General features: G+C 35.5%; 1 protein-coding gene across 8 annotated transcripts; it reads left to right on the top strand.

Annotated features, from left to right (window-relative positions):
- Window positions 1-1,927: 1,927 nt before the first annotated feature.
- LOC18429528 (ion channel POLLUX-like protein, putative (DUF1012)) lies at window positions 1,928-26,954 on the top strand. 8 transcript variants are annotated; one of them, XR_016051863.1, is made up of 26 exons: window positions 1,928-2,127; window positions 2,687-2,763; window positions 3,917-4,110; window positions 6,078-6,361; window positions 7,098-7,169; window positions 7,351-7,426; window positions 7,575-7,673; window positions 7,757-7,911; window positions 8,030-8,134; window positions 9,874-9,960; window positions 11,176-11,260; window positions 11,897-12,044; window positions 12,408-12,484; window positions 12,572-12,652; window positions 14,341-14,529; window positions 14,599-14,712; window positions 15,505-15,597; window positions 15,771-15,897; window positions 16,058-16,134; window positions 16,886-16,933; window positions 17,158-17,227; window positions 17,325-17,398; window positions 18,264-18,374; window positions 18,464-18,589; window positions 18,730-18,913; window positions 26,418-26,954. XR_016051863.1 is itself a non-coding variant. In XM_011623305.3 (25 exons), exons 1-24 carry the CDS (start codon window positions 2,048-2,050, stop codon window positions 18,554-18,556), a joined length of 2,616 nt encoding a protein of 871 aa, XP_011621607.1. In that variant the 5' UTR covers window positions 1,928-2,047; the 3' UTR covers window positions 18,557-18,589; window positions 18,730-19,301. The 8 variants fall into 8 exon arrangements, 4 of the variants coding, with proteins under 4 accessions (XP_011621607.1, XP_088717723.1, XP_088717721.1 ...); XR_016051865.1 differs by lacking the exon at window positions 26,418-26,954 and having other exon boundaries at window positions 18,250-18,374; window positions 18,730-19,301; XM_011623305.3 differs by lacking the exon at window positions 26,418-26,954 and having other exon boundaries at window positions 18,730-19,301.
- Window positions 26,955-27,261: the final 307 nt, after the last annotated feature.

Raw genomic sequence — 27,261 nt, 5'->3', positions numbered from 1 at the left:
TGTATGGACAGGAGAAAAAATAGATTTTAAGTTGTGGAACACAAGGGTGAGGCCCTAAACAATCTAATTAAGGCGCACCTTAAAAATTCATTAGAAGAGGTTGTTTTAAAGCTTAACTCAAATCATTTATGCCGATCTCAAGATGTATGGACATGTGAAAAAATAGATTTCAAGGCATGGAAATAGTGCATCTTATGATGCAAATTATGGACTATCAAATTTTAAGGTTTTCAAGTATTTATAGACCTACTTGATCTATGCTATTTTGAAGCTTTAAATTTTATAATTAGATATAAAAATAAAATTTCAAACCATCACAAAGATTTATAATATTGAAACAAATTTTGGCACTATTTGAAGGTGCCCTTTACTTTGATGCTTTAGGGCCTCATCCTTTATGTAAAAGAAAAAGTTTATATAAAGCCAAGGCTCTAAACAATCAAATTAGAGCCCACCAAATAAATTTCACTAGAAAAGGTTGTTTCGATGCCCAATCATCCTCAAATTGATCATCTCGACATCAAGATGCATAGACATGAGAAAAAAAATAGATTTGAAGTTTTGAAAATAGTGCATTTTGTCATGGATTTTTGGATCATCAATTTTCAAGATTTGCAAGTTTTCATAGATCTACTTGATCTACACTATTTTTTAAGTTTAAAATTTTATAATTAAAGATAAATATATATTTTAAGGCTAACACAAAAAAAAATCAGTATTGAAACGAGATTTCTCGACACTATTTAAAGAAGCACTACTTTGATTGTTCGGAGCCTTAGCTCTATAATAACCGCACCCTTATGTAAAAGGCCAAATGCGGCCATAGTTTTCTTAAGGTAACTCTCTCCAATATTTGTTTCGATCCCATGTGGGGTTTACAGGGTGGCCAAATGACTAATTTGCCCATGTGCTCAAGCTCAACATTTATGGACATTTAGATACTTTGATTTACAATACAAAATTTTTCAAGCAAATGTATTTATAGTAATTAGAGAAGTAGAATGGATATTTGGATAAGAAATTAATAGCATTTCATTAGTGCTTAAAAAACAATTAACACTCTATATGAGTGACATTATATATCATATCATTATCCACCATAGTTAATAAAGACTTTCATTTTATTAAGAAATATCAAAAAATGTTAGAACACATTAAATACATATTCCATATGTAGATGTAGGTAACAAAACCCAGGGTTTTGATACACTACCCAAATAGTATGAGGTTTTAAACAATCAAAGTAAAACACACCTCCAACTAGTATCGAGAAATGTGGTTTTAATATTGGAAATGAGATAGTCCTAAAATATATTTTCAGTTTAATATAAAATTTAAAGCTTTAAAAACAGAGTAGATCAAAGATATCTATGAAAACTTGAAAATTGATGGTAAAAAAAGGCTCTATAAGATGCACTACTTCCAAAAATTGAAATCCATTTTTTTCTCATATCTAGGCATCTTAAGGTAGAGATGATCAATTGAAGGATATTTGAACATCAAAACAAGATGTTCTAGTAAAATTTTTGAGGTAGGTTCCAACTTGATTGTTTAGGGCCTCGGCTCTATATAAAGGTTTCTTAATTTGGAAAAACTGCTCACTACGTGGTTTGGTTACTTGCCCCCATAAAAATCCGGTCGATTAAGACTTTATTTTGTCAGAACGAGGAAGCCTGCAACTTGGAGTTCGTACATGCACACGCGAATAAACCAAGGGAGGGAGGCATCCTTTCTGTATTATGTGGGGGCTCACTTCTTGTCGCAATGCCAGCACGAGGTGTGACGGCACGCTCCATTTTAGAACGTGGAAGTAAGCTTTCAGGCACGCAGATGCAAGACAGTGACTCAGGCCAAACGAAAGCGGTCCCCAATACTTTGGAGAGAGAGAGATGCTGTTTATGTTTAATGGGGATCGCATATTTAGGATAAGTCTGGATTGAGGTGGGAGGAGTAGTGAGGGGAATGATTTTTGGGGTTTCCAAGTGCTATTGAATTGTCGGGATTATAAGCCGGAGGAAGAGTGGTTTTTGTTACTGACACAAAGGTGATGGCAGTTCAGTTTCAGTTATCTGGAGCTTATATGGCTCCTCGGGTTCAGTTGTTGGGCCGGGGCTCATTGCCCAAAAGGTTCTCTCTCTCTCTCTTCATACTTTTTGCATCTTTCTCTTCTCTGGAAATCACGAAATTACTTCATCCCCACTGTATCTTGCTCTGTTTCTCGTATTGCTTCACTCTCGTCCTCTCTTATTCTCTCTTCTCCGTCACTGCTTAACGTTAAGCTTCCCTCTTTCCTCTTCTTCTCAATACTATAAGACCAATGAATTGTATATTTCTCTCTGATTGCGTCAAATCATTAGTCTAAGCATGTGTGTTCCTCTATCTCCATCTCCGTTCTCTTTATCTCCCCTTCTCTGTTTATGGTTATCCCTCCTCTCACTTTCAAATTCAACCCTCTGTATCTCTTTTACAATGTCGCTCCTCTCTCCCTCTCAATGGATCATACTCTCTCTCTCTCTCTCTCTCTCTGCCCCTCCCCCCCCTTCCCCCCCCCCCCCCCCCCCCCCCCCCCACCCACACGCACAAAAGTGCTATTTTCAATCTGTCGTTCAATGTAATAGTTAATGGACTAGTTTTAATGGCATATTGTATTTGATCGTGATCATTGCTCGACGCCAATAAATTTCAGGAAGCCTCAATTATTTCGAGGTCTTTGGATTCGTTCTACTCTCTCACATACTCAGTTTCCGTCAGGCCTCCATGGAGGTGAGATTCAAACTACAACTATCCTTTGAAGTTAGATAGTCTAGAAACTAACATATAATTGATTCTGTACGCATTAGCTTGATTTTCACATGTTTTAAGCTGTTTAAGTTTCTTAGTTAGTTAGATAAATAGTCTAGAAACTAACATATAATTGTTTTAGTACACAATAGCTTGATTTTCACATGTTTTAAGCTGTTTAAGTTTATTACTAACTTGAGATTTCAGATATCTTTTGAGAAAACGCTGACAATTCAACATCTTCGATATCAAACTCATATCTTTGTCGTAGAACAACAATGTGTGCTGTTTTGGTATTTATATGTGATTTTAGCCCATAATGTGGGTATCATGGGTTATTAAGTGGTCATTTGCTATATATTTTGTCAATCTCAATCACATACAAAAAGATGAATTGATGCTGATAGGTTTGGGACTTGCTGTTTCCTTTAGTATTGGCTTCTTTGAAGACCTTGCTTTTAATAAAGTACAAGACTACTGGAGCATTTCAGCATGGTTAAAGATATGATTCAAATAAACACTGACTTGACTGTTGCATATTCCTACTTATCCTTGTGACGCAGTATAAAATTTACTGGCGAATAATCCATCTGATTTTGATCTGCATCGCCTTGGTATCACTGTTTAAACTAGAACCGCGTTGAACTTTACCAACTGCTTATATGGTTTTGTTTTGGTTTTCAAGGAAACATGGTTGCATGTTTATGTGTATGGCCTTTCTTCAAAAAAATAAATAAATAAATAAATTGTGTATGGCTGGCACACTCATCTCATAAATTAGCATTTTTTCTCTAGAAGATTACATCATTTGGGCTTTCTGTATGGGATAGCATACTATAATTCAATGGACCTTTACCCTTTGGGTCATCTCCGTTTACTGAAATAATGGAGCTGGATGGTTGATAATGGAGAGAGAGTGAGACTCACCAGAGCAGGGCATGACCCTGATGGTCAGTCCCACTCTTGCTCCATCACAGTACGTCATTTCGTTGGACAGCGATTACCTGCTCGACTATGGTTTTTCCATAGTCCATTGAAGTATGGTATATTCCTACTTCATATATTATTGATAATTTGTACTGGGCCCTCTTCTTTGTTCTTTTCACCCTTACCAACTAGAGTTATGTGTTCTCAGGATCATGCCAGGCAAGATCTCAGGGTTCTGGGGATAGCATGGATACCACTACTTCTTCAGACATCATTGATGTGACACCCTTTAAAATGGGTGAAAGTGACACTATGGAGAAGACCACTGATTGTACCCCAGCCCTAACTGTGTTCGATAACATTGAGTCTCCAATTGAGCATCCTTTTTCACTGTCCAAAAGAGTATGTTCTATTACACTGTAGCATCTACAGATTGATTAGTTCATGGAAAATTGTTTCATGTGTTGGGTCCTGCATTTCTACATTTGCTCCCCTGCATTATAAAGCATCCATCTTAAAGATGGATGCAAATGGGTGGTCCATCTAAAAACAATTGAAACTAATGGTCCAAATTTTTTCTTCATAAAATTATTATTTTTATTTTTGAAAAATTTATTTATTTTTTAATATTCATGATCTCCATGTTAGAGATTACATGTCCTTGAAATTTGGGTCTGAATATCCATCTCAAAAATATATTTTTACGAGTGGAATCATTTCTACATGGACTCATAGAAACCGTGTCCTTAGTTCATATCTACTGGACTATCAAGCTGTTTTAGGTATCCACTTTTTTGTGCTTGTACTTCCATTTTGACCTAGGCAAAGATGTCTATGCCCTAGTGTTTCTTATTTGGTAGATTCTGCTCTGTCAGTTTTAACAGAAGATGCGCGAGGGTACTGGGTGCTTGGAAATAGAAGAACTGTAAAAGTGAACCATGACATAAGTATGATAGCATTAACTACTTGTAAGTGCCCAATAAGTGCCATTCTAGTGGGAGGTAGTGAACAATATTCCATGTGTAGTTGAGATATTGTGTTGTGGCCTACACAGTAACTACTTGTAAGTGCCCAATGACTCCCACTTTCTTACTTCGTAGATTGTGATATTGTATTGTGGCCTACACAGTACATGGCCAAATGAGAATATGAATGGAAAGAATAATGGAAAGAAAGATCAATGAAAAATAGAAGTCAGAGGATTGTTAGCCTCTGTTTGTAGTTCAACAGGGTATGAGCAAATCAGTTAATTTGGTGCAGGGGCTCACGAGTGGGTGCAAGCCATGTTTTGGTGGAGGAAAGTCGTGATGGAAAGTGAGTTAAAGTGACATGGATTGGGATCACAGAAAAAGAGATGATGAAGAAAAGGCAAAGACGTTACATCTTGATATCAGAATTTTAAGTCTTATCAAATTATGCATGAAACCGAAGTGGCTTAATGCAACTCATTCAAGTGGCAAGATGACTCAGCGTGCAAAAGACTGAGACACCCACAGTTATATACGCAAATCAAAAAATTATAATGCTTCACATACTTACTGATTAGTAACAAAAGCAAAAAAATCTGTGCATACTTGTAAAATATTAGCACCCATTGATCTTTATTTGTTGGCTTCAGAGAAGCTGTTCACTCAAGACATTGGTTGCATCTCTATGGTAGTAAAGGTTTCAAAAGTTCATAAAAGAGTTTGTTTACTCTTGAGCCTGGTTTCATGGAACTGAACGTCAGTTTAGCATCAAAGAATAATCCAAGCTGAGCTGGATGAGGGAGGGTCATTAGAAAGATGAACAGGGAGCCTCGATACTTCCTTTTGCTTACAGTGAGCAACACGGCAGCTGAATTCCATACTTTTATTGACAGGATGAAGCTCACCAAAAATATGGGTGTGAAGAGGCTCAAAATTGGAAGTGATCCTAAGATGATCGTGGATGCACTCCTCTGGAGTGGTTGGGTATATGGAGTCTTTGCAGTAATAATTCCTTTTTAGATAATCATGCACAATCTTTGTCAATTTCAAGTCATGCACAGGAAAAACCTCCATTAATGCATTCATTCTTTTTTAAGTTAACCATGATATTTGCCTCTATGTACATGTAACATACTGGAATCCCATCATTTCAATTTGAATAGCATTTGCTGTGGGAAATTGATCCTTACTGAGTGCAACTACCTTTTTATGCTTTAGCGTTCTCTCTACTGAAACTTCTATTGAATTGCAGATTTTCATTTTGTTTGCCTTTGATTAAGCTTCTTATGTTCCAATAGCAGCACCGTATGTATAAGAAGAAACTACGTCTACATTGCCATGTCACGGGTTTATAAATAGAGATGCATATTTGGGTCTGATTCCACGTTTTTGAATTCGCAGGTCATTGTTCTTGAAGTTTTTTTACGGTCTATTCCAGCATACTTAGCAAGATTGATGTGGTTGAGCTCTAAGAATGTGTGGAAAAGAAAAGTGTGGGATTCATTTCCATTTCTGGTGAAGGCCATTGATTCAGCAAAACCATGTTTTGCTTGTCTCTCAGACTCCATCAACAAACCCCAACCACTTAAGCTCGACATTTCTCTTCCATCTCTCAATGATATTAGCTGGAGCTTTTCACGCCTTTTCTATTTGTTGAACATACAATTGGAACGAAATATTACAGTGTAAATGCTTACATGAATGATGTCATTAGATCGGTTATTTCATTTCAAAGGAATTATCTTCTTGCATCTTGAGAATAACTGTAAATATGTACTTTGCCATAATTCTCCATCATTCGTTATTTCTTTCGGTAACTTATATTTTTGCATTGGACCATCTACACTGCCAAAGTATTGACACAAATGAGCTTCAGTTTTGCAAACGAATATGAACCAATTTTCTGGGGTTAATATTTCTAGTTAATACTGCTGTTGGATGCTCATATCTACACCCAATGATTCTGAAATTTTGGGCACTGTGTCTAAATTCTAGATGCAAATTATGCATCCAAATTCTAGATGCAATTTATGCATCCAAATTCTAGATGCAATTTGCTTCCTATATGATTTCCTTTCAATGAATGCTTACATTGATGAGTTGAATTAGTACAAATTTATTCATAGCTTACATCATTCCCTGATACTACTACAAATTGGCCTGTAAGAAATAACAGGGCGACAAGGGGATACCCTTGATCTCATAAACTTTATTGATAATTTGATTATTTGTTTGGAAAGCGTAGATTAAAAAAAATTTAGTCCTCTTTTTTCTTTAATAATAAAGGGGGACATCATCTAGATCTTGTCTGACACTGCTATATTAGATTCTCTGTTAATTCATGGTTTGTGATCTTATTCAGGTACGATACTGTGAATAAAATATTTATTTGATGTTAAATTTCCTGTTCTTGATTTTCAGGTATCTTATTTTGCTCATGTTAGCGTGTTGCTTCTTCACTATTGTTGGCGGTTTCCTTTTCTTTAAGTACAGGTAGTTGCTATTCAGGTCTTTTTTTCTATTGTGTTGCTAGTAGCTTTCATTGCACCGTGGCCCTTGAGGAATATGACACTTCCAGTTATTTTGCTCTCTGCTTCTGGATTTTTCACATTTTAGGCAGATTTATCTGGAACAGGTAAATTTATAATTAGATATTATTTTTTAAGAAATTCAGGCAGCGCAAAAAACCTTTGGAAGACTGCTTTTGGGATTCTTGGGCCTGCCTCTGTTCATCATCTTCTCACCTTCGGGTATGCCTTGTGAACCACTGACTATTTTAAAGCACATTTAATAATTTCATGTCCATATTTAGATTGATCCTGGTTTATGCTTCTATATTGCTGCTAGTAAGATTTTGCCTTGTGGGCTTGGTTTGACTTCATTAGTGTTTGCTTGCAGGAAAAAACGTTCTCTGAACGTATTATAGGCCTCTTGCTAGCTATTGGAGGATTATTGTTTTATTCTCGCTTGACTAGTACAATGACAGAACAATTTAGGGTATGTGCTGTGCTTCTTCCACTGGTCTTGAACATTTATTAGTGAGTCTTACTTGAAGACAATTCTAATACCTATCCTCGCAGAGTCATATGCAAAAGCTGAGAGATGGTGCACAATCCCAATTATTGGAATCCGATCATATCATTATTTGTGGAGTAAACAGTCATCTCACTTTTATACTTAAACAGCTTAACCAGTATCATGAATACTCAGTTCGCTTAGGTACTGCTACAGCCAGGTAATTACTTCTCAAATCAGTTATGATTTCTTACAGTGTATCTTCATTGATCTAGTTTGTTCTACTAACATTTCCATTAAATTTATAAGCTTGCGAAGTTTTCATTTTTCTTAATCAGGAAGCAACGTGTTGTTCTTTTATCTGAACTACCGAGAAAGCAGATTGAGAGGATTGCAGATAATGTCGCCAAAGATCTGCATCACATTGATGTTCTTACTAGAAGGTAATATAAACTGCTGGTTTAAACTGGTAATTATTAATAAATTGGTAGAATCTATTATTTTTATTCTATTGGAATGTACTTATATCGGCCATCAAAAGCCTGTGCATACTAGATGGTTTATTCCGAATGAAATGTGTCGAAAAAGATTGAGTTTCCTTGGAATAAAAAGAGAGAGAGGTGGATGTGGTTGTGTAATACAGATCTATTTGGCAAATAACTGTGCCTATCACCTTCTCAATGAGCTGTGGATTCAAAACAGAATTGATCTCATCCAGGTTAAGATCTATATTGGGTCCTCTAATTTGTTAATTGAGGGTCCAACCCGAGGAATCGAAGAATTTCGAACAGATGTACAAACAAAGTTAAATTCTAGACTCAACATTGCTATCACAAGAATTGCAAGGCCCTATGGACAACCTAACATTGCCAAGTATGTTTGCTTGTTTGCTATGCATTGGTCGAACTTGCTTTTGTATTTATGGTCACTGGGATGTTTTCTAGTATTGATTTTTAGGTTGGGGTGCATTTTTGGTCTTGTTGTTGCTGAACTTTGAAGCTCTCCACATGCATTGAAAAACTTCAATGGCCTCCACTTGGTCTAAATGTTTGATGTTTAGGCCTTGATTTAAATTTCCCTTGTTGATAGAACAGGATGTTGCCTGTCCTAGATATTTGAACAAATATAGGTGGATAGGGACCACTTCGGTGACAGTTAATTCTATATCCTTCATTGACTTATATGAGGGAGATTGGGAGAGGGGGTTTTAATCCTTTATTCGACTATTGGATTTAAGTTCTCTTGCTAAATTCCAGTGTTCTAAAAGAGGGATTTCTAGGGTGGAGCAACCAACCACCGATCTTGATCTGGATCAGCAATCCAGCAAATCTAAAAAGAAAAAAATACAAATAAATCTATGGTATAAATATTAATTATATCATAAATTTAAATAGCTCAGTGGGCTAAACTTCTTGTTGTTAACCATAATGATGGAGGTTTGAATCCTCCCGCTTTTTTCTTAACGTTCAAAAAATTATATAAATAGTGTATATATTTTTATGGGCACTTAAGAAAGATCTCAAAACCAGTATGTTGTGTGTTTGTGTGTGTGCACGTGCATGCGTGCATGCATGTGTGTGTGTGTGCATGTGTGGTGTGATGTTAAATAAAGAGCCTGCTTGGAGGGATCGAACCTCCCATCTTTCTCCTACTACACTCAAGCTATATCCACCTAAGCTATCCTGCTTAGGTGATATGGAAAATATATACTATACTATATATAGCTAAATCGCTAGTTCCAACCAAGAATCAAGAATATATAGCTAAATCGCTAATTGTGACCAAGAATCAACATGGTCTTGAATGATTTCCAACCCAGATTGGCTATTGTTCGATCACTGCTAAATACAACTCAAAGTTTTAGAATTTCTTGTGGAATACTTCATACTCAAGCCCAGTGTTATCAATTGATGTACATGCTGATTAGTTGTGATTTGCATTTTGGTTCTTTCTAGTTGCCTAGAACTATGGGGATCTTCACCCCAGGCTCCAAAGCATGCATACATGTTTATGTGCAACAAGTCTTCCAAATTTAAGCTTATGCTTCACTTTGGAAAAAGGTTGTCCTCAATATTTTTACTATTATGATGCATCAATGTTGACCAGCTTCTTCCATATTTTTCTCATAAGGCAAACATTTTCTTATACTTTTCTCTTACACTATGTATTATAATTTATGCAGCTGCAGTCTTAGCCTATCAGGATCCTTTGAAAGAGCCGCAGCCCCTCAAGCACGTTCCATTATAATGCTATCAGCAAAGGGTGACCCGTATGAGTTTTGAGGCTTATGTTGTTTGCTTCTACTTTTATTAGATTCTTTTGGGTGCCACTAGCTATCTTCGCCGAAGATTTCTCTAAAAATTGCTAATGATTGAATGTTTGGTATGCGTTAGCTGTTTCTTATTTTCTGATAATTTATGTTAATTGACTTGTGATTGGTTTGTAATTATTTTTTGTGAAGCATTTAACCTTTGGCATTCTTATTGTTGGTTATGGTGTGCTTCATGGTTTGAAGCATTTCCACTTTATTTTGATGCCTTTACAAGAAAGGAAGTTGAGTTGAGATGCTTTTACAGCTTGTTTTTTCTATTAAATGAATTGGATAGAGGAGTAAAACAACATCCAAGAGGAGCTGAGGGAGCTCTTAGTTGTGCTCTTATCTATGTTATGGTGATAAAAACTTATGCTGTATACCATTTTCCAATCCCTAAGGGGTGCGAGGAATACTTACTCTCCTTGTCAACACTGGTTATACATGATGATGTATGGATTGGTGGTATCTCATGAGTTTCAGTAGGTTCCCAATTGAGATATTTGCTGAACTGGAGAAGAATGTTGCTGGTATGACTAGTTCATTTCTTAGAGGTCTATGACGTGGTTCACTGGTGCACTAGTTCTTTGAGACCTGGTGTGAGTTTTGAGTGTTAAGAACACTAAAACCAAAAGGATTGCAATAATTAATTTCCAATGGGTTAAGTGATTCAAGACTCCAATTTCTTTGAATGGGACCTGCACTTCACATTGCTTGACAACTATGTACTGTATGGAATTTCAAACCTATGCGAAGGACACTGAGATATAGATATCAAACACAAAGCTATTTATGAAGAAAAGTTTTGGAGTTTGAAATTTGATATCATTTGAGTGAAATATTAAAGTTCAAAAATTATTTGAAGGACATGGAAATTTGGAGGTTTGTGCCACTGATATTATAATAGTTGTTTTTTCCCTTAGCAATAGATTTCTGGTGCTGCTTTAAAAGCTGTATTTCTTGAAATGGTCATTACTGCTTTGCTATGTTACTGAAATCAGAATATTTATGGTATTTTTATTTTTGTGAAAATAATGTATGGCTAAGAAACTTCATGTATTCATTATAGAATAAACTCAAATATTGCTGTTTTGCTCTATTCAATTTTCTATTGCTATTTGATTATTGAGAGTTTATGTTCAAACTTTTTTCTTGGCCTTACAATGAATTCAGGTATGAAGTTGATGCGGATGCATTCCTCTCTGCTCTTGCTCTACAACCTCTTCCTAAAATGTCAAATGTGCCAACTGTCATAGAGGTATGGGCCAGATAAAAGTTTTTCTGATGAGAAAATGTTCAATAGAAATTATATATCTATCAATGAAACCTTGGTGCAGTAAAATAGTTTTAGAAGAGGAATGATTTGCTTTCTTTTTTTCTTTTTTCTTTTGAATGTTTATCAGTACCTTTTGAAAATGGAACTCTAGAGGTCAGGTTGTGGCATCCACCACCGTGGCCACTCTGCCTAGAGCCTTAAAGTGGAGCTTGGTGTACCCAGTTTATTTGTTATGTTCCGAATCTTGCCTATGGTTTAGGGTACTATTGATACCTCTGAAAAAGGATTTTTCAATATGATTTGTTGAAGCTAGCTGTATAACTTCAAATCTTCTTTTTGAAGGGACAAACTAGTTGAATGTTCATAGATTAGTAGCGTCCTAGGGGGGCATAGTTGGTAGAATGACATATTTGTTACCAAGTTGCATTTCTTTTCCTTTATTCTATTTTTTTTCAAGATATTGTACAATTTGGCACAATAGATACCGTACCAGTTGGCGCATGTCCACCCAAATAAGTGGTCGTGCAACATGTTTTCCATATTTTTTTAAAGAAAGTTGGGAGCTTTCCATATTTTGTATCAGAAATACTTGACTATCTTTATGTCATTATTTCATAGGTTACAAACTCAAGCACCTGCGATCTCTTGAAATCAGTCTCGGGCATAAAAGTGGAGCCTATTCAGAATGTGGCATCCAAATTATTTGTTCAGTGTTCTCGCCAGCGGGGCCTTATCAAAATTTATAGGCACTTGCTTGATTATCGAAGTATTGCCCTTACTCTTTTGCAGATGAGAGGAAGATACTACTAGTTGCAATTTTCAAGTTTGTTCAATCTCCTTGTTCTTGATTTGTCGTTTGGGAGTATAGATATTATCCCCTTGACTTCCTAGCATGCCTTGTGATCTCTAGTCTGTGGCATATTCTCTGCTATTGATATATCATGCTCCAGTGATTTTGGCGACTGGAATTTGTGGTTTCCTTTTCTTTAATATGCATGATAGTGTCCTTTATATGCACCATTAGAAATTTAGCATACGACTATATTGTTCTGAGTTTCTTTCTTTGCTGGAGGTTATTTTGATATGTGCTGTGAATTATTTTGATGTGGTGCTGCCTTCTTTTCTGCAGAAGATGTGTTTAATGTTTGTAACTTTCCTAGCCTTGAAGGTTTCACTTATAAGCGTGTAAGACGTGGATTTTTAAAGGTGAAAATTCTCTTTGAACTCCAATCATGGTTCAACTTAAGTTTCTAAGGAAGTCAGTCCTTTACTTTATTGTTCATTTGATTGCAGGCAGTAGTTTGTGGGCTTTTCAGAAATGGGAAAATAAACTTCCATCCTAGTGATGATGTGATTCTCGAGAAAACTGACAAGGTAAGAGAAAAATCGCGAAGAAAGCATGATTTCAACCTTCCTGCAGCAATAGATGTGCGGAACTGCTGAACCACGATTTATATACTAGTTTATGAAGTTGAGTATAATGAATTGAAATTTTCACTTTTTCTGGATCTTTTGGTCTCCTTCCATCCTGATTTTGTCAGTTGACCATCACAAATCCTAGTGATGACCTGATTCTAGAGAAAACTGACAAGGTAAGAGAAAAATTGTGAAGAAAGCATGATTTCACCCTTCCTGTAATTCCCTAATACTGCAGCAATAGATAATCTGAACTGCCACCACTTTATTTACCAGTTTATGAAGTTGAATTATAATGAATTGAAATTTGCATTTTTCTGGATCTCTTAGGCTACTTCCACCCTGACTTTTTCTGTTAGCTATCACAAATGCTTGATAATATATAATCAGAACTTTTGTCCATACCAGCCCTAGGAAGAAAAGAACAATAGAAAATAATATAACACTGAAGGTCAACACTGTGGTCAATTTTATTTAGTTATTTTATTGGGTTTCTAGTTTCAGGATTCATGGAAAGTTTTGGCAAAGTTTTATGTTGGCTGCCTACTTAACACAACCCACCTCCTTTTCCCGGTCATAGGACAGGTTTCTAGTTGACGTAAAATGCTACATCTTTGTGTTTTCGTTAAAACCCTAGGATCCTTGAAGCAACATTTAAATGGAATCATAAAGCATTGGAAAAGGGCATCGAGAAAGTATGCTGAGCTCTTTTTATAATGTGAACCCTAGGCCATATAGTGGACTCTAGCCTGTTTTGAATGAAATGTACATAGACAGGCATAGATGTTAGTTAAACTAAGTGAGTGCATACTCTGCTGCCTTGTTTTTTCACCATCTGTTCCAGTTGCAAAGTGGAACAAGGGAGGAAGCCACCAAGTTAATGTGGTATGGATGATCATAAATATTCTAGAGAATACATTTTGCATGCGTGATTCAGCATGGGTTAGACACTCTTAAATGTTGATATCGTCCCAATGGGCATATATAACAAAGACGAGGTGGGGAAGAACGTTAACTCAAAAGGATATGTTGTTTCCCTTAGTTGGAGTTCTTGAGGAACTCTCAATGATTATGGAATTGTCTGTGGATTTGGTTGGGAAGGTTATACAGATGGCGCATATGTGTTCATGGGAAATTTGTTCCTCGGCCAAAGGTGTTTTATGGCACATATGATATTTTGATATTTTCAACCAAGGAAAAAACTCTACCAGTGATAGTGAACTATTTACAACAGGGAAAATAAAGGCTTTCTTTTTATTTATTTTTAATGTTTACCCCAGTTTTCATGCATTTAAATCCACTCCAATGATTGAGACAGTTATTTGTAGAACAAGGATACGAGATCCAGAACTGAGTCTTCGTACTATATCAGCTGTTCTTCTCTAGTTGCCATTTCATTGACTTGGCACTAGGCTTTTTTGGCCAAATCTCTACACAAATTTTCGGGCAGAATATATTGATCATGCCATGGAGTCTTTACATTATATCTTCTTGAATTGATGATTGCTATTGATCAATATCCTTCACCAAATGGCAACTATATTGGTACCAATGACTGATAATTTAGTGTATTAAGTTAAAAATGTGTAGGGTATCTTGTCTTCTTGATTTCCTTATGCTAATATTTCTTTCCATTGTCCATGTAGCTGCTTCTTGTTGCTCCTGTCAATGTGCACAAGAATCCTCCTAGTGGATTAGTGAATTGGAAGGAAGAAAATGGGACTTCTGAAAAGGGAGTACTGGAAAGCAATGATTCAGGTAGCAATGTTGAGTTGAGTACGAGAAAGTCGCGTGTTGATAAAATTGTAAAACGTCCCAAGAAATTTGGTTCGAAGGTAATTTTTTCTTGTGAACAGTGTTACCTCAATCTTAGGTTTATTATTCATAGTAATTTGAACATGCAGAGCTCAGATTGGAACTTCGGACCAAAAGAGCACATACTTATGCTCGGATGGCGGCCAAATATTGTTGATATGATTCTTGAGTACAATAATTATCTTGGTCCTGGCAGCGTTCTGGTATGCACTATTCTAGAGCTAGTATGATCACTCCCTACTTTGCTATTTTATGTTTCTTCACCCAATTAAAATTTGGTCTGTTGTATATTAGTATACTATGGTAGAAACTATGCAAGCTAAATCTGTCAAGTTCCATGAATTGTCTGGCATTAAAAATGAAAGAGACCACAATTATCATGGTATATGTTAATGCTGTTGTACGTTAGAATGAATATAGATTAATTTTAACTAATTGAAAATGAGGGATTTATATAATTATATAAAGTTGTGAGTATACTAATTATTAAATGGCCCATTTGGGTGAACCACATCGATGTGATATCTGGACTCATTGTTGTTGAGGAGATTCAGCTTTCAAACTAATTTACCACCAAGATCTTTTAGTTTCTGATGAGACCTGAATCTATAGCTACAGTCCCAAAGAGCAAACTCTTTGTTCAATACTTAGAATGACTGAATAGAATGGTAACAAAGATATGTCAGCAGATGATTCAGTTCTTATACAAAATGTTTTTGCCAATTCTCACTCTCTACCATGCAAAAGAGTTTTATGTTTTTGAGACTAGATCTATGGATGATTATTTCGTTCTGGATATGTTATTTCCTTTGCCAATGCTTCTTTTGTCTTTCGTAATACAGGATGCTTTTTAAAGAATTACAATAAGATATTCTAGATTGGCATGTTCTCTTTTATGGAACTATGGGCATCTGGAAACAAATTTAGTGGCTGTATCTTGCATAGTCATCTTCCTTATTGATTTTCCTTTAGTGAGGTCCTTTCACAATTTCCAGGAAATATTAGCGGAGTCTCCAATCGATGAAAGAAACCATGTAATGAAATTCCTGGGTCAGAAGAAGATACAAAATGTCAAAGTTTCTCATAGGGTATATTCTCATTGATCTGTCTCTCTCATTCTTTGTCACTTGTCAAGCTGTGATCGTTAATATTTTATTTACCCCTTTTTTTTCTGTTTTTTTATTCCCTGAAAATGTGATCTGGCACATGTAAACATGCATGACAAAATTAAATGGTTTTATTTTATTTTATTTTGTTTTAGATGGGAAATCCTATGAATTATGAAGCCTTAAAGGATGCCATATTGACTATCAACAACTCAGTTCAGAAAGGCGAGAAGATGAATCTATCAATCGTTGTGGTGTCTGATAAAGGGTGGTTTGCAGGAGGTATCTTAATATATTTACAACTAAATAAACCAATTATGTGCTATGTGGGGACCTCATTACTCCTTAGATCCTCTTTAGATCAAGAAGATTTTCCTATGAGCTCTTTTTGATGAAGAGCTTTTATATCCTTTCTGTGTGAACTGACCTCAATATTTTACAGATCCTGCCAGAGCTGACAAAGATTCCGCTTATACTCTCCTTCTGGCAGAAAAGCTTTGTAGAGATTACAATGTTAAGGTGACTATCTTGTTTGTATCCAGGCTCCTCATTATGTAAAAATGAATTTTGAAATTCTAAACCCCAAAGATGGGCTAGAATATTTAACATGGTAAGATTTGAATTTTTATGGTTTTTTTCTTTTCTTTTTTTTTTAAATATTAAAAGTTACTTGAGAATGAGAACCTTGTGCATCTAATATTGGATATGCTGAAAATCAAATATTGGACTTGTAAAAATCTAATGGCTAAGAGTGCTTTCTGCAAGACATAAACCATGATATAGCATTGTGTGCTCCAAGACAGATGATATGCAGCACTTGACACACTTAGGTACCCTATGTGATGGAATAGACCCAATTACTGAATTACTTAAATATGCTTTTAGATTTCCCAGAAATCTAGAATAATCTCATGATATGTAAACCTAATGGCTGTCAATAATAAGTTAGTATGAAGAAGCACGCATATCTAGAATGATTCTTCCATATAATACATTTACATGTCAACTATCTTGAGGCTGAGAAAAAGTATCTGCTTCACATGATGCCAAGAAGCAACAAGGTATGATAAATATATTTTATTCAATTCCACAGGGCTCTGAATCTTTTATGTATTTTAAGGAACATAAAGAAGGCTGTGCACCATCTTCTTATCCACTATGAATTTGCTTTTATGTGTAGAATCTGAGCATAACCCTTTGAGTTGTTCAGGCTTTTTAAACCAGTTAAGATTACAAAATGTTTTAGTTCCATGTGTTTTGTGATTTGTAGGTAGAAAACCTCGTTGCAGAGATCGTCGATATTAAATTGGGAAAACAAGTATGTAACATTTCCCTGTCATATTTCAAATATTTTGTTCATTTACAAATTGTGAGAGTATATGCACTTGCATGCACACGTGCATGACCACACGTGTGAATATGTAGCCGTATGTGTGCAGGGTGAGGCATGTGTGCATACACATGTTGGTGTGTTTTTGTGTATGTTTAGTATATTATAATGGTCTCCAACTTTCTATAGCGACTAATTCATATTTCTTGCAGATTGTGAAAATAAAACCATCTTTGACATATGTTGGTGCAGAGGAAATAATGGGACTTGTAACAGCTCAAGGTTCCTTTATCTAATGCTCTTTTACTTTTCTAAAGTCTTCTTTTATACGAACTAATTAGAAAATGGTTTTGATGTATGTCTATTGCATGGATGATAGTGGCCAAGGATGATGAATTGAATCAGGTGTGGACAGATTTACTCAACTCATGTGGAGACGAAATATATGTGAAGGTATAAAGTAACTGTACGTCATTACTAGTGACCTGTCTGTCATACGATTGACCCTAATAAGAGGAGATCTGGATTAAGTGTTCACCAAAATTCAGTGGGATTTGTGCGTTCGATATTTGTGTTTTTTGCGAGTTCGAGTTTAGTGTACATCTTGTCCTTTTGTATTAATTGAGCAAGACATAATATCAAACTCCTAAATTTTGAAAAGAACAGAGAAAAATAAAGTCAAGAAGAGAAACTAGAGAGCACAACTCTTGATTCTCAATGATAAAAACAGTAAAAAAGAGTGCAACATTTGAATAGTCTTCGCTTAAAGAATGTCCATTTGTGGAATGTTATATGCACTTATCCATTAGAGCAATTACTATTCTTTAGTCTATGCCATTTATATAGGTTTTCAGTTCCTTTTTGCCATTTTCTTGTATCATTTTTGGTTCTGACTTCTTCATTTTCTTATATCTCATCCCCTGCGGTCCTCTATGAGGAGATAGACCTGAATTTCTGTAATATGCATGTTTTGTACTTGTGTTTTCCTTTATATATTTATATTTTATTTTATTTTTTGTTATTATTCAAAGCATGTTTCATTGTTTCTTGATTATTTTATCTGCTTCCATATCTAAAGGACAGATGATGTATCTTTCTACCAAGGCTCTTTTCAACCCAGATATTCGCTTTAAACTTGTTAATAGAATCCCTTAAATTTATTAGATCTAATTTCATGAGTCAATTCTATATATGACTATCTGTGGTTCCGTGAGGCATTTTGCTTTCATTGCAAGTGCAATTTTAGATTTTCAAGCTTAGTCTCTGGTTTGGTATTAGTTGTTTCACAACCATTATGAATATAGGTGATTTTTGTCAGGACATAAGCAATTATATGAAAGATGGTGAGAAGCCATCATTTTCCGAGCTTTCAGAAAGGGCAATATTGCGTCAGGAAGTTGCTATTGGTTATATGAAGGACAACAAGAAGGTAACATTAATGTCTCTAAATTTTGCACTGCTGCTGAAGAGGTTAACATGCCGTAGATTGACACCATATTTCTTTATTAATGATGACAGGTTATAAACCCACCAAATAAATCAGAACCACTGTCCCTTGGGATGGAAGATTCACTGATTGTCATCTCCGAATACGAAATATCAACAACCTGAATTTGCTGATTTTGTACTATTAGAGCATTGAAGGTGCATTCCTTCACCATATGTTATCATGGAATGTACAATTTATGTTTATAATGCAAAGGTGACTATTGAATCTCATTGCTACTTATCAGATTAGTATGACCTAAAGGTAGAGGTGGCCATTGAAGCACACTTTTTTGCAGGCCCCTTTGTTTCCTATTCGCGCATTGTGGCCTAAAGGCACTAGGTCCTTTCAAGCAATACTTGTGGGTGGTTTGCTTCCTTCTCTGTAGTTCTCCCCTCATATTATTTTCTCTGTCCGAGGTAAAACTTGCAGAGGAAGGTCCAGTAGACCAATTTCATGCATCGATAGAGCAAGAAACTAAGGTAAAATTTCAAAAATTTGTTTCCTTTAGGATGAACATGAAAACATATCCTTATACAATATCATTGGACTAATAGAACACTAGAATACCTGCTGAATTAGTCCACATCATTAGAATGCCTATGGCGAAAAGAGTTCCATTGTCCTTTATTCGAAAGACCACTCAACTTTGACAGTTACAACTTACAAGTGCTAGTGACGAAGCATAGTCAATTAGCAAAAGAAACCTAAGTTAAGGGTAGTGCTTGCTGTTGAGGAAGTATCATTGGTGTCAATGTCTACAAGAACCCAAGGTGTCTATTACAATGGTTTAAAAAGCCGGTACAGCTGGGCATGTCTCCACAATTGTTATTTATAAATAATACAAATAAAATATCAGTATATTTAGTATATATAATATCATTTCCCTTTGTATACAACATAAAAAGTAGATGGAAAGGTGGTGGAGCAGAGCATGGTATACTAAAATAACTTGAGTTTGAACATTGCATTGGACCTCCACAAAAATTATCTATTTTTCTATACCTAGGTATCCTCAGGCTTAAGTTTGAATCTTGCATTGGACCACCTTAGTGTTTACATGTGTATATATATGACTACCTAACAAAAAGGTGAAGTGTCGCGCTAATGCTGATTATCAGTTAAAGGGTGTTTTTCCGTCTTTAACGTGTGTGACAATAGTGATGCTCCAATAATTGATGATTTTTTAAAAAATGGAGGGATGTTAATGTAATGGAAATTTGTTACATGTGGGCGGGACCGCATTTCTAGTCCCAAAGTATAAAGCATCCATCTTAAAGATGGATGCAAATAGGTCCATCTAAAAACAATTGAAACTAACGCTCCAAATGTTTTTTTAATAGAATTATTAACTACCGGTCCAAATGTTTTCTTAATAGAATTATTTTTTTTAATTTTAAAATTTTATTTATTTATTCATTTTCATTTTTATGATCTCCATGTTAGAGATTACATGTCCTTAAAAATTAAGTCCAAAAATACATCTCAAAAATAGATTTTTAATGGGTGACTCATTTCTATATGGACTCATAGAAATCGTGTCCTAGTGTAATTCAAGGTGGTGGGATGTTTTACATATTTTGCTTGATTTTGGGGGTGAGAAAAGTATAGGAAAAATTATAAATAACCCCCAAGACTAGACTTTCTATGCAAGTTACCGCCAACCAAATTTTTTTCTCACTTTTTACCAAAAAGTAGACTTTCTTGGCAAATACCCCCAACTAAAAAAAAAAAAAAAAAGGTCTAAACTTCCCTCACTTATTTTTACCTAGGCGGTCCAGTGTTTTCTTAGGGTGGTCCGGCAGGGTGATGTCGGTCTAGTAAATAATAGTGGCGGTCCGGCACTGACAAATAATGGTCCGACAATAGGCCCATGCGGTCCGACAATAGGCCCACAGTACAGTCCGACAATGTCAAAGAGCGGTCCAGCACATTTTTAGTTTAATGGGGTCCGACAATGTCAAAGAGCGGTTCGGAAGCCCATGTAAGCTGCTGTGAATGTCCGGCCAAAATTAAATTTTTGTGTACGAAAAAGCGTATTTTTGTCAAAAAAAATTTTATATTTTTTTATCTAGGGGTTATTTGCTAGAAAAGTGTAATTTGGGGAAAAAAGTGATTAAAAAAGTTTGATTGGGTGTAACTTGCATAGAAAGTCTAATCTTTGAGGTTATTTATAATTTTGCCAAAAGTATATTAGGTTTATCTAAAAATATTTCCCGGGAAATTTTCACACGAATCAGTTGTCAATTGGTGTGAAAAGACGCACCCAACTAGTGTACAAATATTCTCACATTTAACCATATGAAAATATTTTCATGCGAAACAAACATTAGAGTGTCCTCATGAATGGCCATTGTGCCCTTAAAAAAAGTCACGGCTGAGAAGTTAGGAGTTGCTTTTCAATGCTGTTTTGGTCATTTTCCACCCGTTTGGATATCAAAATTCAAAAATTAATGAATAAATTCTTGTTGTCCTCGATTTTTTGAAAGGTCCTAGCTTTGCAAAAACTGCCAAAATATGATTCAGTAGTGTTGAGTTTGTTACACTAATACAATCCCCTAAGCACGGCAATGTCATACGGTACCTCGACTAAAACATAAAAGAAGCAAAATCCATGAAAAGACGAAGAAAATCTAATTAAGGAATTCACAAATTTAGATAAAAATTGGAGGAAAAAACAATCATTTATTGAATAATTGGGTTACTGGAAATCAGAAAAAGGGTTCCCAAAAAGACACATAAATAGCTTGCTTTTTTTGTGTGGGGGTGGGCTGTGGAGCGAGAGGGGGTGAGAGAGAGATGTTTCTTTAGTCTAGTATTTGTTTTATTTATCTAGCCGAAGAAGTTGTGATGATGATGATTTGTTTCTCTTAACTATGGCCTCGTCAGTGCCTTGGGGTTTTATGTTGAAATTGAGGTGAAGGAATCATTCCCTTTGCAACTGATATATCTACCATTAAGCTGGAGCTCAAGGGGACTACGTAGAACCAATGTGGTATTTGGAGTTAGGAAATATATTCAACATATGGAAAAGGTTTGGAAATTTATCACTAATATACCCATATTTTAAGAAAATTGGAAAAAAAAATCCCAACTTTTCAAAACCTCGCCCAGACCATTTTTTACGAATTTTGGCTTTTTTTTTTGGATGAAACTACCCTTTATGATAGTCTTTGTACCGTAAAAAGCATTACGATATTAAGAGTACCGTAATGAGCATTACGGTATTTTTAGTACCGTAATGCTCTTTAAATACTTTACGATCATAAGAAGACCGTAGTGGAATTGAATATCATTACGATACTAAGAGTATCATAACGCTCTTTTTGGTATGGAGGAGATGTTCTATGTATCATTGCGGTACTAAGAATGAAAGAAAGACTTATGTGACCTTTTGTCGGTGAATATGTATATATATATATATATATATATATATATATATATATATATATATATATATATATATATATATATATATATATATATATATATATATATATAATCAACCCTTTTGCTTTGGCAAAAAAAATCACTTACGATGGTCGTATTACAAACAATAAATATTTCAAAATAAAAACAACTTAACAATAAAATAAAACTCAACTACTTGATGTCATTTATACAACTAAACACTATGCTTGATAATAAAAATAAATTTGCATGAAATAAAAGAAGATGCCGGATATTACTTCAATCGGGCTTATTACATTCCACATCGAGTCACCAACATCCGATAGTGCGAGATCAGCGATCTAGCTTCAATTTCGAACCAAGAAAGCTATTTTCAGCCAAACTGAGTAAGCACCATTAAATCTTTACAAAACCCTTACCCCAAAATAATTTAGGGGTAACCCTAATTTCCCAACCCTTAGTATCTTTAGGTCAAAAGAGAGAGAGAGTAGGAGGCCTAGGGATAGTATCTTTAGGTCAAAAGAGAAAGAGTAGGAGGCCTAAGGATAGTATCTTTAGGTCAAAAGAGAGAGAGTAGGAGGCCTAAGGTTGGGGCGTGCCCTTATGGGTCTTAAGAGAGAGAGTGAGGCGTGCCCCTTGAGGAGAGAGATGAGAGAGAGAGCTGTGGAATAAAGGTGTAGAGAATAGGGGAGGGTACACCCCTATTTATAGTACAAAGTTAAGTATAGGGTTTTTTAAGGTTTCTCATAGTTTGCATCTTTATTGATATTGAACATGAACCGTTGATCAGGGTGACTTGTGGGGTGAGATATCCGAGCCATCAATTCCATAGATGAGCCATCAACATTATAGAAGGTGTATGGACCATTATCCCTTTTTTCTTAAACCATTTTCTCATCAATATATTTAAATAAATTAAATATAATAAAATATCATACATTCCATAAAATTACTTAATCCATCTCATATATTCCATAAGAATATATCAATTTAATATATGCGATCTCATTTAAATAAGATATGGTCAATATTTACTACATTACAAATTGACCACATGTCATAAGATACACTTTCCAAACTTTTAAAACTTATCACAAAGCAACCAAAAAGGGATCCAAAGGGGTGGGGCGTGCCACGCATATGTGGCACGTGTAGGCCCCACCTCTTGCCACATGGCGGGCCCATGTGCACTATAGGCCCCCATGAGATTTTATAAAATTTTTAAAATTAAAAAAATAATTTTAAAAGTTTATTTGAATTTTTATAACTTTGTAAAATGAATACCTTCATTTTTATAAGTCCAAAAAAATATAAATATAATATTAAAAGACTCATAAAAATTCAAATAATAAATCTAAAACAATTTCTATAATAAAATGAACACAATTATATTAATATGAAGGGAAATGGGGCACTACACCTTCAACTGTGGACTACATACCACACTTGCTTTATCGAACCAACCTAGTATTTTCCATGACCTACAGTCCAAGCAGGGGCTTATTAACGAGTCACCAAAGTCTGGCCGATGAGCCAAGGGGTCACAATCCTAGTCTGTGGATTATAGGTCCTCCCATAGAGACGAATCAAGGTCACCACGATCTGATGCGACCACAGCTCTATGGTGCATATGAGTATCTATCTCACATGCATATGTTTCACCCAAAGGTGGATATTTGGCTTTTCCAAACAATCTATCGATATGCTTGCCATGTGATGGATCATGGATGAGGTTTTGGCCCCCGTTTTTGTAAGCCTACCATCACAGATATGCGTCATACAGTCCCTCGGCTCACTCATCCAAGCATAAGCTCCGATCTCAACAAGAGATAACCCATAAACCTTCTCGGTTTATTCTCTATGCCTAGGTACCTTAGGTTTTTCAACCGACTAGCCTAGATTGTCAAGCACAATCCGGTACCTGCAAACATCATTTGCTTAGTATGATCCTTGAGGGATCACATTGCCACTGAGTTTATGTTCCACTAGAATAAATATTTTTCATTAATGGAAGCTGGAAGATAAGAATGATTTTGGTTCCACTTCACTGTGCAGAGTTTAGTAGAAAAAATGTAGAATTGTTGATGCAAAAGGACCCATCCCTACTCTCTCTACGATGCCTCTATGAAGACACCCCTCTCATGGGCACTTATTTCAAGCAACGATGTCATAGAACATTTCCTCCATACCAAAAAGAGCATTACGGTACTATCGTAATGCTCATTACAATACTCTTAATACCGTAATGCTCATTACGGTACTCTTAATATCGTAATATTTTTGCGGTACAAAGACAACCGTAAAAGGATAGTTTTGTAAAAAAAAAAACCAAAATTTGTGAAAAAAAGGTGGGGGCAAGGTTTTGGAAAGTTGTGGTTTTTTTTTTCAATTTCTTTAAAATATGGGTCTATTAACGATAATTTTTCAAAAAGTTTGTATAGAGTTGAGGCTCTAAATAATTGCTCAAATTGGAGCCCACCTCAAAAATTTCACTAGAAGAGGTTGTGTTGGTGCCTAAATATCCTCAAATTGATCATATCGACATCAAGACATATTTCAATTTTTAAAAATAGTGCATCTTGTAATGCATTTTTAAACCGGCAATTTTCAAGATGTTTAAGTTTTCATATGCCTGCTTGATTTACACTGTTTTGTCAGCTTTAAAATTTATGATTAAAGATAAAAATATATTTTAAAGTTATCACAAAGATTTGAAAGTATTTGAAAGTATTTTAAAGTTATCACAATATTTGAAAGTATACTTTATTTTGATTGTTTAGAGCCTCGGCTGTATACAAACCGCACCCTTTACATATTGCTAAAGCTTAAAAACATAAATTAGTACATATCCTAAATTTTTTAATTGTAGCATTAATAACCCAGAATTGGCCAAAGAGCCAAACCTTTACCCCGGTCAAAATTCCAAAGCCCAAAGTGAATATGGTCACATTACTTTCATGTACTTACTAAGAGCTACAATTCCACTCTTTTCCCTATTATTCTATTGAGAGAGCGGAAGTGAAAAAAGGAAAAATAAGGCAAATAAAGCTAACAAAAAAACTCTTGTTTCATGTGCCCACTATTTAAAGCTAAGGCAAATAAAGCTAACAAAAAAACTCTTGTTTCATGTGCCCACTATTTAAAGCTAGATTTCACGTCCTTCTGTTCAACATTGAAACAATAAAAACTCTCATCCTTTTATTCTTGTTTTATTGATTTTATTCACGTTTTACTGAGTGGGATGGATGCACATGCATGAATTCCTGCACTTTGAAAGACATGCATTGGCGTCCCTTTCAAGGTATGTCGGGATTCTTTTTCCCCCAATAAAAGGGAAATTTTCATATAGAACCTTTATTTTTCACATTATTTCATGGCAGACCCTCCTTATGTTTTTTTTTAAAAAAACTTCTAAAGATTTCATTTACCCCATCATCTCTTATCTCTCTTTTTAATTAACTTTTGGCCATAAAAATTAGCTTCAATAAATCTTTTTATATCATTTCAACCCAAAAACCTTTTTAACCTTTGTTTCCCTTTCCACCATTAAAAACGTTTTTGAGTTGAAATGATATAAAAAGATTTTTTGGGGTTAATTTTTATGATCAAAAGTCAATAAAAGAGAGAGATAAGAGATGAAGGTGTATGCTGAAATCTGTAGGGTTTCCTTATACCGCTTGAAAAAAAAATGGGATGAGGGTCTACAGTAAAATAATATGATGAATTAAAATTCTATACGAAATTTTCCCTAGATAAAATATATTGGGAGAAGTGTGTCTTCTACCATCTATAATTTCGAGATCCATTATGAAATTATTATTTCCAAAAAATAAAAAATTGGATTTTGAGAGTTTGTGAGTACTTGGGGACACTTCAAAAAAAATCACTGATTTGACTTTGAACAGACTGGTGAACCCATGATTTGAGTCCCTCCCTAAATAGGGCCTCAAAGTTATGGGTGTAAAACTAACATTGAAAAGGTTTTAGAGAAATTTAAGTAGGGGCAACATAGGGTGGGGGAGAAATTTAAGTAGGGGCAATATAGGGTTGGGGGGGGGGGGGGAGGGGAGAGAGGAACGTTTTTTACGTTTAAACGAAAAGTACATATCCAGTGTTCAAATTACCAAATAGCTCTTTAAGTTGTCTCCCCTGTCTGGTAATACAAACACCAAACATGGGCTATTCTTTCGTTGTTTTTAAAGATGGCAATTAGAGAGAGAAAAAGAGGCAGAAAGAGATATACAAGAATGGCCATGGACCAAAAGCTCCTCATCCAAATAAAGAGAAGAAGAATGCAAGGACCCCAACATAGATCACAATCCTAAACCCACCAAAATTTCAGTTGATTTTGTTTCCAAAGCCCATGACCCCATCCCAAAGGAGAAACTAAGGATCCAACAAAGTAGACCTCACATAAAACTGGACTGATTTCGTTTCTCAACCTCCTGGCCTTGTATAACTCATCCCCAAAACCTCCGAAAAAAATTTAGTTGATTTTGTTTATTCACAAGAATATCGGTTGATTTCGTTTTAGCTTCCCTTAACTAAGCCCAAAACCCAACGAAATTTCTGTAGATTTCATTTCAGGAGAAGAAGAGAGATGTGCCTGGTGTTTGTGTGTGATGAGGAAGAGCGCATGGTGGGCAGGTAATGTGGCCCCTAGGTGTTGCCCTTGTTGTGGGAGGACAGTGCAAGGCATTAATGTGGAGAGCTCTTGGAGGTTTCTATGCAGACTTTTTGAGTTTCTATTGTAATGTTGGGGGGAGAGATGGGTTACAAGAGAGAGATGGCATGGGGGAGAGAGCACGTGAGAGAAAATGGTTGAGAGAGATTCATGATTTTTGGAGAGATAAAGGGCTTCCTGATTTTAGGGCTAACATATAGTTGTCCGGTATTTTTTTGCAAGGTATAAATCTCACATGTCCGGTGTTCGCATTATCGGACAGGGAGGTAACTTGGAAAAAAAAAACCCGTGAGAGGGGTGCCACCTGTAATTTGAGACAAACGTGATCCCATTTTGGGATTGACAGTTCCAATATGGTCCGTATATAAATTTCTCAAGGTTTATTTATATTGAAAATAATATTTTTCAGAAGAATTGAAGTTCCTAAATCTTGTTGAATATTTCAAACTCTTTAAATTTTATGTACATTATGTTTTGAAGTTTGCGCAAGCTAATTCCCTGACTCGGCTCAAATCCGTTGGTAGACATTCTAACCATTGTTCTTATGTTTTTTTTATAAACTAGTGTCGATGATGAACTAGTGTCACTGGCCTATGCAACCCTGCCCTCGCCTCCCCTCTTTCTCCCTTTTCCTAAAGCTCTGTTATTCTCCCTTGTAACCATTATAGCCTTTAATATGCCCGTGATGGTGCTTCACGGCTCTAATAAGCCTATGAAACTCAAGCACCAACTTGG

This window comes from Amborella trichopoda, chromosome 3, assembly GCF_054954075.1.
Source record: "Amborella trichopoda isolate Santa Cruz 75 chromosome 3, AtrichopodaSantaCruz75HAP2 v2.0, whole genome shotgun sequence".
Lineage (NCBI taxonomy): Eukaryota > Viridiplantae > Streptophyta > Magnoliopsida > Amborellales > Amborellaceae > Amborella > Amborella trichopoda.
Note: the sequence above shows the minus strand (reverse complement) of the source record. Positions and strands in the feature narration are given on the sequence as shown.